The following is a 17131-nucleotide window of genomic DNA, read 5'->3' as shown; positions in this document are numbered from 1 at the left end:
ATCTTACAAGAGATAAAAGGAAATGGAGGCAAGCAGAGAGTTGGGGACGTCATTCCACCGAAAAATCAGTGCCAGGAGCAGAGCGCGTCCTTTGGACCTGGGATCCCTGAGTGGAGATGCTCCTAGTCTGTGGGAAGATTGAAGAGAAGGCCAACAGAGAAAGAAAGCCTTCCCCTGGAGCTGACGCCCTGAATTTGGACTTTTAGCTTGCCTTACTGTGAGGAAATGAACTTCTCTTTGTTAAAGCCATCCACTTGTGGTATTTCTGTTATAGTAGCACTAGATGACTAAGACAGATCTGAAAATCTTATAATTAGGATACTTTAACATATTCATAATTATTGTCAGCACTGTCAAGTTTAACCTTATTTTGTCATCTTCCTTTATTTCTTTACACTTTCAAATTTTATGTTTGTCTTTCTTGTTACTACTTTCCTTTCTTTTGCCAAAGGAACTTGTTTTCTAGGATCTGTTTCTCTCCTGTGTATTCTATCTTCTGTTTCGTAGCGTCATGTGTATCCTCTCCCAGTTATCAGTGCTGCAAGTTAATTCTTTCTAATGAGAAGTGAGAAATGGTACATGCTTTTACTTTCTCTCCTGTGCTTTTACCCTTCCAAACTTTGTGTGATAGAGCCTGTGATTTTATACATTAGCTTAGTACTGTGTTTTTATGCAAATAACGTGCACATTGTACATTTTCTTGCCAACCTTGTAGCCCCCTCAAGTGTTATTTTCCTAGATGCTATGTGAATTATATTTGTTAGCATGTTATCTATGAAAAGTATGGTATTATATTAACAATCATCATTGTAATAGTAAACAAGTGGTGTTTATAATTTTTTCAATAACTTTTGACATATGGGTTTAATTTAGAACCATGTTAACACTTATTTAAAATTAATCATTTGTTTGAATGGTTTCATTGCCCGTCATCCTTTCTGTTCAGTGATTAAGAGCCCAGCTGCTAACCAAAAGGTCGGCAATTTGAATCTACCAGTTGCTCCTTGGAAACCTTATGGGAGAGTTCTACTCTGTCCTATAGGGTTGTTATGAGTTGGAATTGACTCAATGGCGATTTTTTAAAAAATTTATTCTTGTTGATATTGATTTAACTTTTACTCTGATTAACCCAAGCCATAGAATTTTCAGTCGCCTCATATGCATGTGAAAGCTAGACAATAAATAAGGAAGACCGAAGAAGAATTGATGCCTTTGAACTGTGGTGTTGGTGAAGAATACTGAATATACCATGGACTGCCAAAAGAATGAACAAATCTGTCTTGGAAGATGTACAGCCAGAATGCTCCTTAAAAGCAAAGATGGCAAGACTATCTCTCACATACTTTGGACATGTAATCAGGAAGGACCAGTCCCTGGAGAAGGACATCATGCTTGGCAAAGTAAAGGGTCAGAGAAAAAGAGGAAGACCCTCAAGGAGATGCACTGACACAGTGACTGCAACAGTGGGCTCAAGCATAACAATGATTGTGAGGATGGCACAGGACCGGGCAGTGTTTCATTCTGTTGTGCACAGTGTCACTATGAGTCAGAACTGACTTGACAGCACCTAACAACAACAACTGATTATCTCTTCAAGTAACTTTTTTCAGGGAGAGCACATAGGTAGTGTAATTTCTTTATTCTTGAATGTCTAAATATTGCTTTCTGTGGGTCTTATCTTGCACCATAATTTGTCTGGACACAGGAATTCTTCATCTATGATATTTCCTCCTCAAACTCTGTAGATCCTATTTCATTGTTTACTGACGTTTAATGTTGCAGAGAAGATATCTGAAATGAGCTTAATTTCTGTTCCTTCTTCAGAAACTTCCTGCTCACTCCTTGATGTTATAGTATTTATTCTTTAAATTAAATTTCCAAATTTTTCAAGCTATTTTAGGTGCTAGTCTCTTTTCCATAATTCTGCCTATTATAGCAAAAGAAAAACACCAAAAAACCAAACCCGTTGCCATCAAGCCAATTCTGACTCATATTATAGGAAAGGGTCTTCATATTTTCATACCTGTGGAGTTTTTTGAGTGATTGCAAGTTTTATTCTGTGACTGCTTACTCTACTCTCTGGTCCATTCGCTCGTTTTGAGATTTGAATCTATTTAGATTAGATCTCTTGCATCTGTCCTAGGTGTCTTGGATTTTTCTTTTTTATCTCGTGGCTCTCCTCTGAGTGCTGGGACCATATCACAAGTTTGGGTTTTACGGTCATTTGTTCTATTGCCCTTTGCAGAACAATTTCTCATCTGTTCCCACTGTTGTCTTAAATTCAGCAGCCATGCACTTTATCCCCCATGTAGCATTTTCTCATGTCAGACTGTTCCGTCTTCATGATTACTTTCTCCAGTCTCTTGGAATCTGTTGAACCTACAAAGTAGATATTTTCATCATTTTCTTCTGTAAAGAAGTTGATTCTGATTCATAGATTGGCCTCATCTTTTGAACAGAAGGATTTTATCAATACTCCTACTGATATTTTTCTTTTGGATTTCTCATCCTTAGAAATAGAGGATTATTTTTACCTAGTGTTGTCAGATATTACAGAAATTGTGTAAATTGTTTTGACATCTTTCTGGTTCCTCTGAAATCAGAAAGAAGTTTATACTCACTGCAGGTTTCCTTTAAAACCAGTTGCAGTGAAGTTGAACCATCTCATGGTGACCTCATGTGCATCAGAGTAGAGCTATGCTCCATAGGGTTTTCAGTGGCTGATTTTTCAGAAGTAGATCACCATTCCTTTGTCCCGAGGTGTCTGTGGGTAGACTTGAACCACCAACCTTCCAGTTAGCAGCTGAGCACATTAACTGTTTCCACCACCCAGGGACTCCAGCTTTCTCTTCCTGTTTCAGATGTCCAGCCTCCAAGGAGAATGGGGAGAGATGCAGAGGGAGGGAGCAGCAGTGTCAATGAACTTCTGCTTTGTGCTGAAGTTTGGGTGGTGGCAGGAATCACCCAGGGAGGGTCCTCTCTTTGCTGTGACAGCTGCTCCTCAGCTCCCATCTTGGTGTGACCTATGCCACTTCGAGTGTTTCCTGGTGATACCAGAGAGATGTGGTTGGGCTTCCAAACTCTCCTTAATCATTGTGTTTGGCATTTAGACTCTTCTTGGTATTGAAACTGTAATAATGTTGCAGTGGGTATCTTCATGGAAATAACTTTATGTTTTATTTAAATTAATTCATTATGATAGAGTACTTTTATCCTGAAGAAATAATGTATGGGGATTTTTATGGGTCGGTGTCATGGATTGAATTGTGTCCCCCCAAAATATGTATCAACTTGGTTAGGCCATGATTCCCAGTATTGTGTGGTTGTCCTCCATTTTGTGACTGATATAATTTTCCTTTGTGTTGTAAATTGTAATCCCTGCCTGTGGTTAATGAGGCAAGATTAGATCATATTAAAGAGGATTACGGTGGGAAGTAACACCCTTGCTCAGGTTACATCCATGATCCAACGTAAAGGGAGTTTCCCTATGGTGTGGCCTGCACCACCTTTTATCTTACAAGAGGTAAAAGGAAAGGGAAGTGAGCAGAGATGGGGGTATCTCATACCACCAAGAGAGCAGTGCTGGAAACAGAGGGTCCTTTGGACCTGGGTTTCCTACGTGAAGAAGCTCCTAGTCCAGTGGAAGATTGATGACAAGGACTTTCCTCCAGAGCTGACAGAGAAAGCCTTCCCCTGGAGCTGATGCCCTGAATTTGGACTTCTAGTCTATTTGACTGCGAGGAAATAAATTTTAAAGCCATCCACTTGTGGTATTTCTGTTATAGCAGCACTAGATGACTAAGACAGTTGGTGAAGAAATATTTTCATTATGCTAAGTTATTTTGTAAGAGTCTTATGTCTATTTACTCTGCCTGTAGCAATAAGTTAATAAGTAAATCAGTTTTACATGAGTATTACTTATATTACAATACCCAATAATACTGAGTATTATAATATAAATAAATAGACATTAATTGAGAACATGTTTTTTGAAGGAAGTGTGGGCAAATATTGTTTTATTTAACTTATATGTATTGGGGACGTATGCTGCACCCAGCACTGAGATAAACCCTGGAGACACAGGGAGGTGGCCCCTGGATGGAGAAAGACAAAGAGGAGAGGTCCCTGAGGTTACACCTTAGCTATGAGGACCTTGGAAACTTCTCACATTGCATACATGGGTGTCAGTCAGTTGACCTGCAGTTGGCAATTGTAGATCTTTGCTCAGATGGTCCAATGGTCCACGGTGCTTACTGTCCTGATGTAGTTGCTATAGCACAAATAAGTTCTCCTGAATATAATTTTTAATTGAAGTAGAGCCATATCCAAATATGCTTTATTTTACAGGCTAATTATACATTTTATTTTGTGGAGAAGATAAAGACTTTGTCAAAAACACTACTGAAAGTGTCCAGCCTTTTTCAGAGAAGTGGAAATGGCCAGATGCTTAACCAATTCCAGGTGAGTGATGAATCACTCTCACTGTGGGCTGGTGGAGCTACCTGCTAGTGTACACATGAGAAATCAGAGGGGTCCTTTAGAAGACTCTACAAAACCATATCTGGCATAAATGAGCTAGGATGAGCAAAGTACTTAGAATAGTGTTTTTCACATAGGAAATGCTACTGTGTTAATCTGGGTCCTCCAAGAAGCAAATGTCAAGGTGGGGTTATATGTGCAAGGATTTTACTATGGAAACCCCTGCTACAGAAAAAGAGGAGGGGGCGGGGAAGGCTGGGAGAGCTGTCAGACTGTGATATAAATGTGACCCTGAGTGAAGGAGAAATGAACACTGTTGGGAGGAAGCATCCTAGACCACCTTTCAGTTTAATGAATGTTGGGCAAGACTTCCAGGGAGTCATTGAGCTGAAGTTAGCTATTAAAGGAGTCCTGTGTCCCCTAGGAAAGGACCTGACTTGATATCCCTACTGTTGCCCGACATTTGCTGGGGGTAGCCTGTGGGAGGCATGGCTGAAGTATACAAGGGAAGTGGATTTCAGGGAGGTAGATTTTCGAGCACCACACATAGGCCTGCTGGATTATGTTCATTGTAGTGAAGGTCTGCAATGTTCATTCTCACTGCTGCCACAGCTATATGGATGTTAGCTATTACTGTTGCTATTATTATAATTCTTTAACCTGTTTGCTCATTGAGTAATTTGATAGTACAGGGATGAGCAAACTTTTTTTGTAACTGGTCAGACAGTAAATATTTTAGGCTTTGATGAGGTCTCTGCTGCAACTACCCATAATTACATGCAATATAAGTGACAAATTGAGAATATACAAACTACTATGAGAACATAAAGACTGCCTAACTCTGTCTCAAGGAGCTCTAGTGGTGCAATGGTTAAGTGCTTGGCTGCTAACTGAAAGGTTGGTAGTTCAGACCCACCCAGTGGTTTTCTGGAAGAAAAACCTGGCAATCTGCCCCCATAAAGATTACAGCTTAGAAGACCATATGGGGCAGTTCTACTCTGTCACATGGGGTCCCTATGAGTGGAAATCAACTCCACAGCACCTAACAACAACTTTGTCTCAAATGTGGGGCAAAGTCTCCTGGAGAAGTTTATAGCTTATCTGAGTACTGTTTACTAAGTACATTACTAGTCATTTTAGAAGTTAAAGTCACATATTCCATCACTTGAATGACTTTTTTATCTTACACAGAATAAAGTGTAGTAAGTTGTTACTCTGTTTCTTAGCACTGGGATCAGGTTTAGTTTATGATGTCTTTGTATTTGCAAGAGTCAAGAGACCTGTGTTTGTGGCCTGGTTCTGCCAATAGATGGAGTAGTTATTGCCTTTGGGAGAGTCCCATACTAGTGCTTCCCTTTCCTCATCAGTAAAGGGCAACAGTAATTTCCAGATGGGGATGTTGTGCAGATTAAATGAGATAATACATAATAAATTACCTAGCTCATTGTCTGGCAAATAGCTAATGCTCAATGAAAGAAGATAAATAAGGTTCTAAAAGAAGTGAATGCCAGGTTTCATAATAATAGTCTTGTCATCCTTAGCATGAGATACAATTGTCATATGTAATGAGGGAAAAGTATGAAATAAAAGACTAAATACTGAAGGTGTTAGTTATTTGTCAGTTCCTTATCTGAAGTTTCCCAAGTTAAAAAGTTGTATGGTAAAATGAAGTCATGTTAACTTACATATTCTCTAATGAATTGACAAACTCCAAACTCAGTCCCTCCTTGTTTAATACGGGTGTTCACCCTCACTGCATCGGCATTTTCCACTCTCAGTCTCTTGCTGATTGTTGGATGTTGTAAATATGTGGCAGTACAATGCAAATGAATGCATTCCAATCATAAAGCAAAGACACAGAATTTCAGTAAGTCTGTGACAACAATTTTAGAGAACTTTCATAGAAAAATCTTTGACAAATGAGGCAGAATTAGAACCATTAATAATGAGATAAAAATGATTTAGATGATGACATCAAATATGCTCCCAAAGAGAATGATTTGAATATGAAAAATTAAGAGAAGGTTTTGGGAAAATGATGAAACCCTTCTTGAGTGTTTTTGCGATTATGACCCCTTCTTTATAATTGGGCTATGGAAAATGTAGTGTAAAGCAAAGGATATTATATATTATCACCATATGGTTTCGTTAGGACAGTCTGCCACAAAGTCAATACTTGGTTCAATCTTTGTTTTTGGTATTGGTGAAAAATTACAGTACAATCTAAATTATTGTAATTGTTATTTTCTTTTTTCAAGCTATAAGTCCTACATATTTTACCCCACAATTTATTGTGATGTTTTAGAACCTCTTTTAAGTGGATTCATTTTATGTGCCTTTTTTTTGTATAGTGAAACTTTGTATAACTCTAAAAAATACTCAATAAGAGGAAATGATGTAATTCTTAAAAAAAAATAAAATAAAATATATTATTTGCTTTTAGGAAGCCCTGAGAAACAAATTTATAAAAAACTTTATAGAAAGCCAGTTGCACATTGATGTAGACAAACTTACTGAGAAGCTTCGGACTTACGGTAAGCACACTGTGGGGTATGCTATGGTTCATCTACCCAATGGCTCTGACACTAAGGTCCTAAAACTTTGGCCACTAAGTTGCTGGTGACACTGACAAATCACTTTCCTCTCCCAGCTTCTGGTTTCTCATCTCTAAAATGATGGGCTTGAACTAAATCAACTCTAAGGATTTTCATACCTGAAATATTCTGATTTTGCTGATCCAGGGCTTGAATAGTAAAGAACTTAGTTACTAAAGAAAACCTTCTGGTTCAAATTCAAGAGTTGTGAGTTACAAAGCAAGTTTACAAAACAAAGTACTGTTTTTGAGTTAATAGCAAACTGAAAATAGTTTCATTGATTTTAAAACATGGATCTCAGATGAAAATCTATCTACAAACATTTCTTGAATCACTGCCATTTCTTCATTCATGAATCATTTAGGTATTTGACAAACACAGAACTCAGGGGGAGTCAGGTTCTGTGCAAGGGTGTGGAGAGAGAGGAATGCAAGCCGGGGTTCTTGGTCTTACGGCAGAGTTCGGTGGGGAAGATGAGCACACTTGGCAAGCAGTGACAGTTTGATGAGGTGAGGATTCTGTCAGGAGCAGACTGAGATGCTTAAGTCTAGACGGGAGCCACAAGTAAAGAAAGGCTTCCCTGAGAAGGAAGCCGTTGAGCCCAGTCCTGGAAGCAAGTGAAGGGAAGGTGTCAGGCTACCTCAGGTCGCTGCCACAGCCTGTTCAGAGGTAAGGGGCTAGGATTTGCCTGAAGCATGAGGTTCAGAAGAAGCGAACAAAAAACAAACAGCTGCTGTGGAGTAGATTCCAACTTATGGTGACCCCATGTGTGTCAGGGTAGAACTGGGCTCCAGAGGGTTTTCAATGGCTGATTTATCAGAAGTAGATTGGCAGGCTTTTCTTCTAAGGTATCTGGGGGTGGACCTGAACCTCTAACCTTTCAATTAGCAGATGAGCGCTTCAACCATTTTCAATACATGAAGGAAGAAAAGGCATTTTATTAGGCACAATAGTTCACTTTTGAAAAAAGAATATTTTATTGTGTTTAACGTGAAAGTTTACACAGCAAATAGGCTCCCATTTAACAATTTCTATACAAATTATTCAGTGACATTGGTTACATTTCTCACACGGTGTCATCATACTTCTTGATTCTGTTCTGGTTGTACCATTTCCAGTACTCTAGTTTCCCTGACCCCTTACCTTCTCATCTGTGCTTTAGAGTAATTTTTGACCATTTAATCTCCTAGAGATGATTTTTTTAAAGACATTCATTACACACAATTGATATTCTTTATTTTATGAGCCAATCTGTTGTTTAGCTAAAAGGTGATCTCAGGAAATAATTTCAGTTCAAAGTTTATAAAGTGTCTCAGGGCAGTTGTCTCAGGGAGTCCTCTAGTCTCAACTGGTCCAGTAAGTCTGGACTTTTTAAGAATTTGAGTTCTGTTCCAGATTATTCTCCTGTTCTATCAGGATCCATTATTAAGGTCCTGATCTAACCAGTGGATAGAAGTAGCCAGGCACCATCTAGTTCTCCTGGTCTCAGGGTAGACTGTTAGGTCTGTAGACTGCTTTCTTCTTTGAGTCTTTGGTTTCCTTCATTTTCTTTTGTTCCAGATGAGTAGAGACCAATTGTTGTATCTTAGATGGCCGTTCATAAGCTTTTAAGACCCCAGACACTACTCACCACATTGGGATGCAGAATATACACTTTGTGAACTATATTATGCCAATTAATTGAGTTGTCCCACAAGACTATGATCCTAAGCCTTCAAAGCCAGAAAACCAATCTTGCCAGGTATTTGGTTATGTGTAAGAAGTATCTGTAACTCTGTCCTCTATGTGGTTTGTTATATATATGGATATACATGCATGCACACACATACCTGTATGTACATATGCCTATAGATACATCTATCTGTTTCCACATATTCATATTCATACACATATTAGCCTATGTACATGTTTGTGTAACCACACACATATTTTTTGTTGTTGTTGCTGAATTAGATTTACCAAAACATCCTTTTCTCTTGTGCACTTCTTAGTGACATCATTTACCTTGGTCAAGCTATGTGCACTTCGCTCTCATTCAGTGCTGTCTTTCCCATCACCAAAATCAACAAGTGTCTACTATTTCGAGAGTGCTTCCCCCTGCTGCCCACCTCACCCATCCCTGGTAACCACCAATGAGTGTTGGTCTCTGTATGTGTATTTATTCTTGTCTTCTTATAAAATGTGATCATAAAATATTTGTCATTTTGTGATTGACTTATTTTATTCAGCATAATATCTTTCAGATTCATCCACATTATAAGATGTTTTGAGGACTCATCATTATTCTTTATGGCTGCATAGTATTCCATTGTATGTATGTACCACATTTGGATTATCCATTCATCTGTTGGTGGACACTTAAGGTTGTTTCCATGTTTTTGCTATTGTGAATAATGCTGCAATGAACATAGGGGTGCGTATGTCTATTCATGACACTGCTGTTAGATATTTAGGGTATATACTTAGAAGTGGGATTGCTGCATTATAAGGTATTTCTATTTCTAGCTTTTTGAGGAAGTGCCACAGTGCTTTCCATTGTAGTTGTACCATTTTACAATCCCACCAGCAGTGGATAAGGGTTGCAGTCTCCCCACAACCTCTCCAGAATTTGTTGTTTTCTTTTTTTTTTAAATCAGTGCCATTTCTGCAGGGGTGAGATGGTTTTTCATTGTAGTTTTGATTTGCATCTCTCTAATGCCTAATGATCATGAGATTCTTTTCAGATGTTTGTTGGCCACTTGAATGTCCTCTTTGGTGAAGTGTCTGCTCACGTCTTTCGCCCATTTTTAAATTGAATTGTTTGTTTTTTTGTTGTTGAGTTGTTGAAATTTTCTATATATTTTAGAGATTAGACCCTTGTCAGATATGTCATTCCTGAAGATTTTTTTCCATTCAGTAGGTTGTCTTTTAACTCTTTTATAAAGTCTTTTAATGAGCATAAGTATTTAATTTTTAGGAGGTCCCAGTTTCTAATTTGTCTTCTATTGTTCATGCATTTGTAGCTGTGTTTGATAATCTATTTTTGAAAAAACAAAAAAATAAGCCCCATAATTTTATCCCTTTGTTATCTTCCAGGAACCTTATAATTTTAGCTTCAACATTTAGGTCTTTGATCCATTTTGAGTTAGTTTTTGTGTATATATGCATAGTTTCATTTTTCTGCAGTTTTGCCGGCACCATTTGTTAAAGAGTCTGTTTCTTCCCCATTGAATGGACTTTGACCTCTTGTTGAAAATCAGCTTCCCATTGATGGATGGATTTTTTCTGGGTTCTCCATTCTATTCTGTTGGTCTCTGTGTCTCTCACTGAACCAGTACGAGGCCATTTTGATTACTGTGGCTGTATAATACGTTTTGAGATCAGGAATCGTGAGGCCTCCTACTTTGTTGTTCTTCAATATTGCTTTGGCTATTTGGGGCTTTTTTCCTTTCCATATAAAGTTGGTGATTAGTTTTTCCATTTCAGTAAAGAATGTCGTTAGAATTCAGATACGGATTGCATTGTATCTATAGATTGCTTTGGATAGTATTGAGATTTTCACAACGTTATCTCTTCCAATCCATGAGAACAGAACGTTCTTTCATTTATGTAGGTCTCTTTTACTTTCTTGCAGTAGCATTTTACTCATTGTATAGGTCTTTCACATCCCTGGTTAGGTTTATTCCTAGGTATTTTATCATTGGGGGCTATTGTAAATGGTATTATTTTCCTGATATCCTCTTTTGAAGATCTCTTTGTTAGTATAAAGGAACCCAACTGATTTTTGTGTGTTGATCTTGTACCCTGCCACAATAGTTCACTTTTTTGAAAACATTTGCTATTTTAGAAAGATTAATACTATTTTAAATTAATTTTACTGCCCTAAATCTATAAACTTTTTTTCCAAGTAATGAAAACATGGTTTTAAAAAATAAGTAATTTAGTTCAAAGCATTTCTGGGAACCAAAACACTTTAAAATAGGTTTTTCCACATATAAACTTCCATTATAAAATTAAGGGAAATAATTGCAACAGAACTTCACACCCTGAACTTTTCCTACACGTGTGTCTGGGCCCAGAATGCAGAATTCCTGTGGAGTTTTAAGACTGATGAAGTGCTATTCTTCCCTTCTTCTTGGCGCTACCCCAAAATTGGTGACTGAAGTTCCTCTCATCAGTGGTGGGAATAATGGTGATGATTTTTCCATTCAACTGCACAGTCCTGTCTGAACAGGCACCGATGAAGTCAGATGTTCTCCACTGCTCGGGTGTGATGGTGGTTTAACTGACTAGATGCAAATCTCCTTCTGAAGCTTTCTCTTTAAAGAATTAGCTCACCTTACCATGTGCACCCCTTTTAAAATTTAAACCTGTTTCATATATTTTCTTCATCCTATAACCAGTAGGATGAAGACGCTGAGATGAAGCTACTATTTGAAGTTCTATAGATACAATTCCTAGGAACATTTATCCAACAATACTGTTGTTTTTACTCATTATTTCACTTTTAAAAATAACTTTTTGCTTATTACAAAGCAAAGATATGGTTGTTGAAGAAACAGTGGAAAATACAAACAAGCTAGTAAAAAAAATCCCCCCATAATCTCATCATCACAGATAGGTCTTGTAAAAACCTTGCAAGATGGGTTTATACACACTTATATGAACATAGGTTTGTGCATTTTCATAAAAATAGATCATACTGTCTGTCATTTTGTATCCTGTTTGTAAAAAAATAACTCTCTTACAAAGACTTCTCATATCATTCAATATTGACTCTATTACCGGGAAAGAGTCCCCTGCCGCAACCCTTTTTACATTTCCACTTCCTAGTGCGAATTATTTTAAACTTATTTAGCTGCTCCTTTCTGGATTGGTCATTATATCTTTAAAGAATACGCTCATCCTAGTATTTCTTGATGTGTCAGTTTTAGGAATTATCAAATGACTTCCTGTCATGAAAGATGAAGATTTAGTTCTCTTGCACAACACCATTTTTCCTGCCCCATTGCTCCCCACTATAGTTATATGATCATTTTAGTTAAGTCATAAAACATGATGACTAGATAAATGTTGTTCAGTTCACAGCAAGGTGGTGCATTGTAATCAAATTTCCTTTTTATTATAGTATTTCTTTCCTAGAGTTTCATATTCTCTTGCTTTTGCACGTAACACTAGTTATCCACTTCCCGCCCCTGATGCACCAACGTGTCCTCTTTGCTACTGAGTCTTTTTGTTTGTGCAGGTACCTCTCTAGGGCCATCTCATCATGCTCCAATCTAGGCAATGGAACCAGCTGTTTTCCTAGGAATTCTCTTCTATGCTCTTTGAAGCTGGAACCATGTGTGTCCTCCTTATTTTTGTTTTATTGTCATATTTTGCTACTTCACACTCATAAATGTCATCTTGAAAAACAGTGCATGAGAGAAAAGTTTCGTGAGTAATTTTACTCAGTAAATTCTTTTTAATAATCTGAAGAATATGTGTAAATATCTCCTATTTTATTCCTGATAATTTTGTTCTCTGTCTCTCTATTTCTCTTTGATAAGTCTTGTCAGAGAGTTATCAGTTTTATTAGCCTTTTCAAAGAACCAATGTTTGGCTTTGTTGATTCTTTCTACTATATGTTTGTCTGTTTATTTTTATTTCATTGATTTTTTCCTCTTTTCTTTATTGGTTCCATCCTTTTACTCTTTGTTTTAAATCACTGTTGTTTTTGTAACTTCTTGAGATAGATACTTAGATCATTGATTTACAACATGTTCTTTTCTATATATATGTGTGTGTATGTGTATATATGTATATATGTATGTATATTTACACATACACATGTATATATTCATGACTATACATTTTCTTCTGAGCATTGCCTTAATTGCATATCACAAGTTTTGATATGCTTCATTTTTCATTATCATTCAATTAAAATATTTGATAATATATATAGTAATTTCTTTTTTGAAATTTTTAGCTTAATTTTTAAATATTTGGGATTTTCTTTTTATTGTTTTGTTGCTGATTTCTAGCTTTATTTCACAGTTGTCAGAATGTGCTCTGTCAATATGATTTCAATTTATTTGAAATTTGTTTACACTTGCTTAATACCCCCACACATGGCCAATTTTCATTCCTGCGTACAGTGGTTCTGTGATTGTTGGATGTAATCATCTGTATACTTACTGATATTTTAATCTGCTTATTCCATCAGTTATTAAGAGAAGTGTGCTAAAATTTTCCATTATGATTGTGGATTTGTCTATTCTCCTTTTAGTTCTGATGTTTTAGGCTTTATATATATATATATTATATTTTATTGTACTTCAGGCTTTATATTTTTTGAAACTCTATTTTGCTTTCTATGTCTGTTTAAAATTTTCTTTTATTTTGTCATCTTTACTATATGACTCATCTAAGTATTGTCTTCTTTGTGAGTATTCTGTTTTGGTTTTGTAGCACTTATTGAATCAATGGCTTGATATCTTACATTTTGGGAAAGTAGCGGTAGAAGTTTTGCTTTCCATGTGGGAGACTCAGGTTCAATTCCCAGCCAATGCACCTCAAGTGCAGCCACCACCCATCTGCTGGTGAAGGCTTATGTGTTGCTATGGTGCTGAACAGTTTTCAGTGGAGCTTCCAGACTGAGATAAACTAGGAAGAAAGATCTGGCAACCTACTTCTGAAAAATAAGCCAATGAAAACTCTGTGTATTACGACAGTCTAATCCCATTGTGCATGGGGTCACCATGAGTAGGGGGCAAATTTGATGATAGCTAATAACAACAGTTGACCATTATCTCTTGAAATGCGGATTCTGGAAATTATCATTCTACTCTTCTCTGCAACTTCAATTAAACATGATTAAAAATTCTCACTGTGTCCCATAGCCTTTTTTTAGTCTTCTTTTTTTTTTTTTTTTTTTTTCCAGCTATTTTTTCTCTCTGCTTCAGTTTGGGAATTCTTGAGGATTTTTTTCTTACTGATTTACAAATTCACTAATTCTTTCTTTAGCCAGGTCTAATCTGCTTTTAAACCTGCCAACTGAGTTCTTCATTTCAGTTATTGCATTTTTCATTCTAAAACATTAATTTTGTTCTTTTTCTGTAGTTTTCAGTTCTCTGTTGAAAGTTCTTCTGTTTTCATCTGATTTACCAACACATTAATCACAGTTTTTGAAGTGCATGTTGATAACTATAATGTTTGGTTTTACGTGGGTCTTTTTCTGTTATATATTTTTTGCTTGCTTTTTGTTTATTCTGTCTTGTTTCTGGGAATATGAAGGATTTTTTCAGTGAATACCAGATATAGTATATGAAAATTAATAGAAATAAATTTGAGTCTGTTGATGGTGTTATCTTCTTCCAGATAATGTTCTTTTTCTTTTTTTTTTATTGTTGTGCTTTAAGTGAAAGTTTACAGTTCAAGTTAGTCTCTCATATAAAAATTTCTACATAAATTCTTATGTGACCCTAGTTGCTCTCCCTATACTGTGACAGCACACTCCTCCTTTCCACCCCAGATTTCCCGTGTCCATTCAACCAACTACTGACCCTCTCTGCCTTCTCATCTCTCCTTTGAACAGGAGCTGCGCATTTAGTTTCATATATCTACTTGAGCTAAGAAGCACACTCCTCACGAGTATCATTTTATGTCCCATAGTCCACTCTAATCTTTGTTGAGTTGGCCTTGGGAATGGTTTCAGTTTTGGGCTAACAGAGTCTGGGGGCCATGTCTTCTGGGGTCCCTCCAGTCTCAATCAAACCATTAAGTCTGGTCTTTTTACTAGAATTTGAGTTTTGCACCCCACTTTTCTCCTGCTCCATCAGGAACTCTCTGTTGTGTTCCCTGTCAGGGAGGTCATTGGTGGTAGCTGGGCACCATCTAGTTCTTCTGGTCTCAGGCTGATGAAGTCTCTGGTTCATGTGGCCCTTTCTGTCTCTCAGGCTAATATTTTCCTAGTGTCTTTGGTGTTATTCATTCTCCTTTGCTCCAGGTGGATTGGGACGAATTGATGCATCTTAGATGGCTGCTTGCTAGCTTTCAAGATCCCAGACACCACTCACTGAAGTGGGATGCAGAACACTTTCTTTCTTAATAAACTTTGTTATGCCAGTTGACCTAGCTGTCCCCTGAAACCATGGTCCCCAGACCCCCAACCCTGCTACTCTGTCCCTCAGACTGTTTGGTTGTATTCAGGAAACTTCTTAGCTTTTGGTTTCATCCAGTTGTGCTGACTTCTTCTGTAGTGTGTGTTGTCCTTCCCTTCACCTAAGATAATTTTTGTCTACTATCTAGTTAGTGAATGCCCCTCTTCCTCCCCTCCTTCATAACTATCAAAGAATGTTTTCTTTTATGTTTAAACCTTTTCTTGAGTTCTTATAATAGTGGTCTTATACAATATTTGTCCTTTTGCAACTGACTAAATTCACTCAGCATAATGCCTTCCAGAGTCCTCCATGTTATGTTTCATGGATTCATTGTTGTTCTTTATCGTTGCGTAGTATTTCATCGTGTGAATATACCATAATTTGTTAATTCATTTGTCCGTTGATGGGCACCTAGGTTGTTTCCATCCTTTTGCTATTGTGAACAGTGCGTGATGAACATGGGTGTGCATATATCTATTTGTGTGATGGCTCTTATTTCTCTAGGGTATGTTTCAAGGAGCAGGATTGCTGGATCAGATGGTACTTCTATTTCTAGCTTTTAAGGAAGTGCCAAATCGATTTACAAACTGGTTGTACCATTTTACATTCCTACTAACAGTGTATAAGTGTTCCAGTCTCTCCACAACCTCTCCAACATTTATTATTTTTGTGTCTTTTGGATTAATGCTAGCCTTGTTGGGGTGAGATAGTATCTCATTGTAGTTTTGATTTGCATTTCTCTAATGATCGTGAGCATTTCCTCATGTGTCTGTTAGCTGCCTGAATGTCTTCTTTGGCAAAGTGCCTGTCCATATCCTTTGCCCATTTTTTAATTGGGTTATTTGTATTTTAGTTGTTGAGGTTTTGCAGTATCTTGTAGATTTTAGAGATTAGACACTGATTGGGTTTGTGGTAGCCAAAATTTTTTCCCAGTCTGTAGGTTGTCTTTTTACTGTTTTGGTGAAGTCTTTTGATGAGCATAAGTATCTGATTTTTAGGAGCTCCCAGTTATCTAGATTCTCTTCTGGTGTTTGTGCATTGTTACTTATGGTTTGTATTCAGTTTATGCCATGTATTAGGGCTCCTCGTGTTGTCCCTGTTTTTTCTTCCATGATCTTTATCATTTTAGATTTTATATTTAGGTCTTTGATCCATTTTGAATTAGTTTTTGTGCATGGTGTGAGGTATGGGTCTTGTTTCAGTTTTTTGCAAATGGATATCCAGTTATGTCAGCACCATTTGTTAAAGAGACTGTCTTTTCCCCAATTAATGGACTTTGAGCCTTTGTCAAATATCAGCTGCTCATAAATGGATGAATTTACATCTGGATTCTCAATTCTGTTCCATTGGTCTATGCATGTGTTGTTGTACCAGTATCAGGCTGTTTTGACTAATGTGGAAGTATAATAGTTTCTAAAATCAGGTAGTGTGAGGCCTCCCACTTTTCTCTTCTTCTTGAGTAATGCTTTATTTATCTGGGACCTCTTCCCTTTGCATATGAAGTTAGTGATTTGTTTCTCCATCTCATTAAAAAAATGCGCTGGGAATTTGGATCAGAATTGCATGGTATTTGTAGATAACTTTGGGTAGAATTGACAATTTCACAATGTTGAGTCTTCCATCTTTGAGCAAGGTATGTTTTTCTGTGTATGCAGGTCTCTTTTGGTTTCTTGCAGTAATGTCTTATAGTTTTCATTGTATAGGTCTTACATCAGTGGTTAGATTTATTCCTAAGTATTTTATCTTCTTGGGGACTATTTTAAATGGTATTGACTTGGTGATTTCCTCTTGGAAGCTCTCTTTATTGATGTAGAGGAATCCAACTGATTTTTGTACGTGTATCTTGTATCCTGGTACTTTGCTGAAATCTTCTATTAGTTCCAGTAGTTTTCTTGTGGATTCTTTGGGGTTTTCTGTGTATAAGATCATATCATC

The 17131-nt window shown here is 37.1% G+C and overlaps 1 protein-coding gene across 1 annotated transcript in view; it reads left to right on the top strand.

The window, feature by feature from the left end:
* The window catches only part of ABCA13 (ATP binding cassette subfamily A member 13), a 527556-nt gene that overhangs the window by 183948 nt on the left and 326477 nt on the right, over positions 1-17131 (top strand). The window contains 2 exon segments of the mRNA XM_023724448.1: positions 4348-4461; positions 6923-7013. Coding sequence (XP_023580216.1) covers positions 4348-4461; positions 6923-7013 — 205 coding nt within the window.

This window comes from Trichechus manatus, unplaced genomic scaffold, assembly GCF_000243295.1.
Source record: "Trichechus manatus latirostris isolate Lorelei unplaced genomic scaffold, TriManLat1.0 scaffold00247, whole genome shotgun sequence".
NCBI lineage: Eukaryota > Metazoa > Chordata > Mammalia > Sirenia > Trichechidae > Trichechus > Trichechus manatus.
This window is presented reverse-complemented; position numbering and strand designations above follow the sequence as displayed.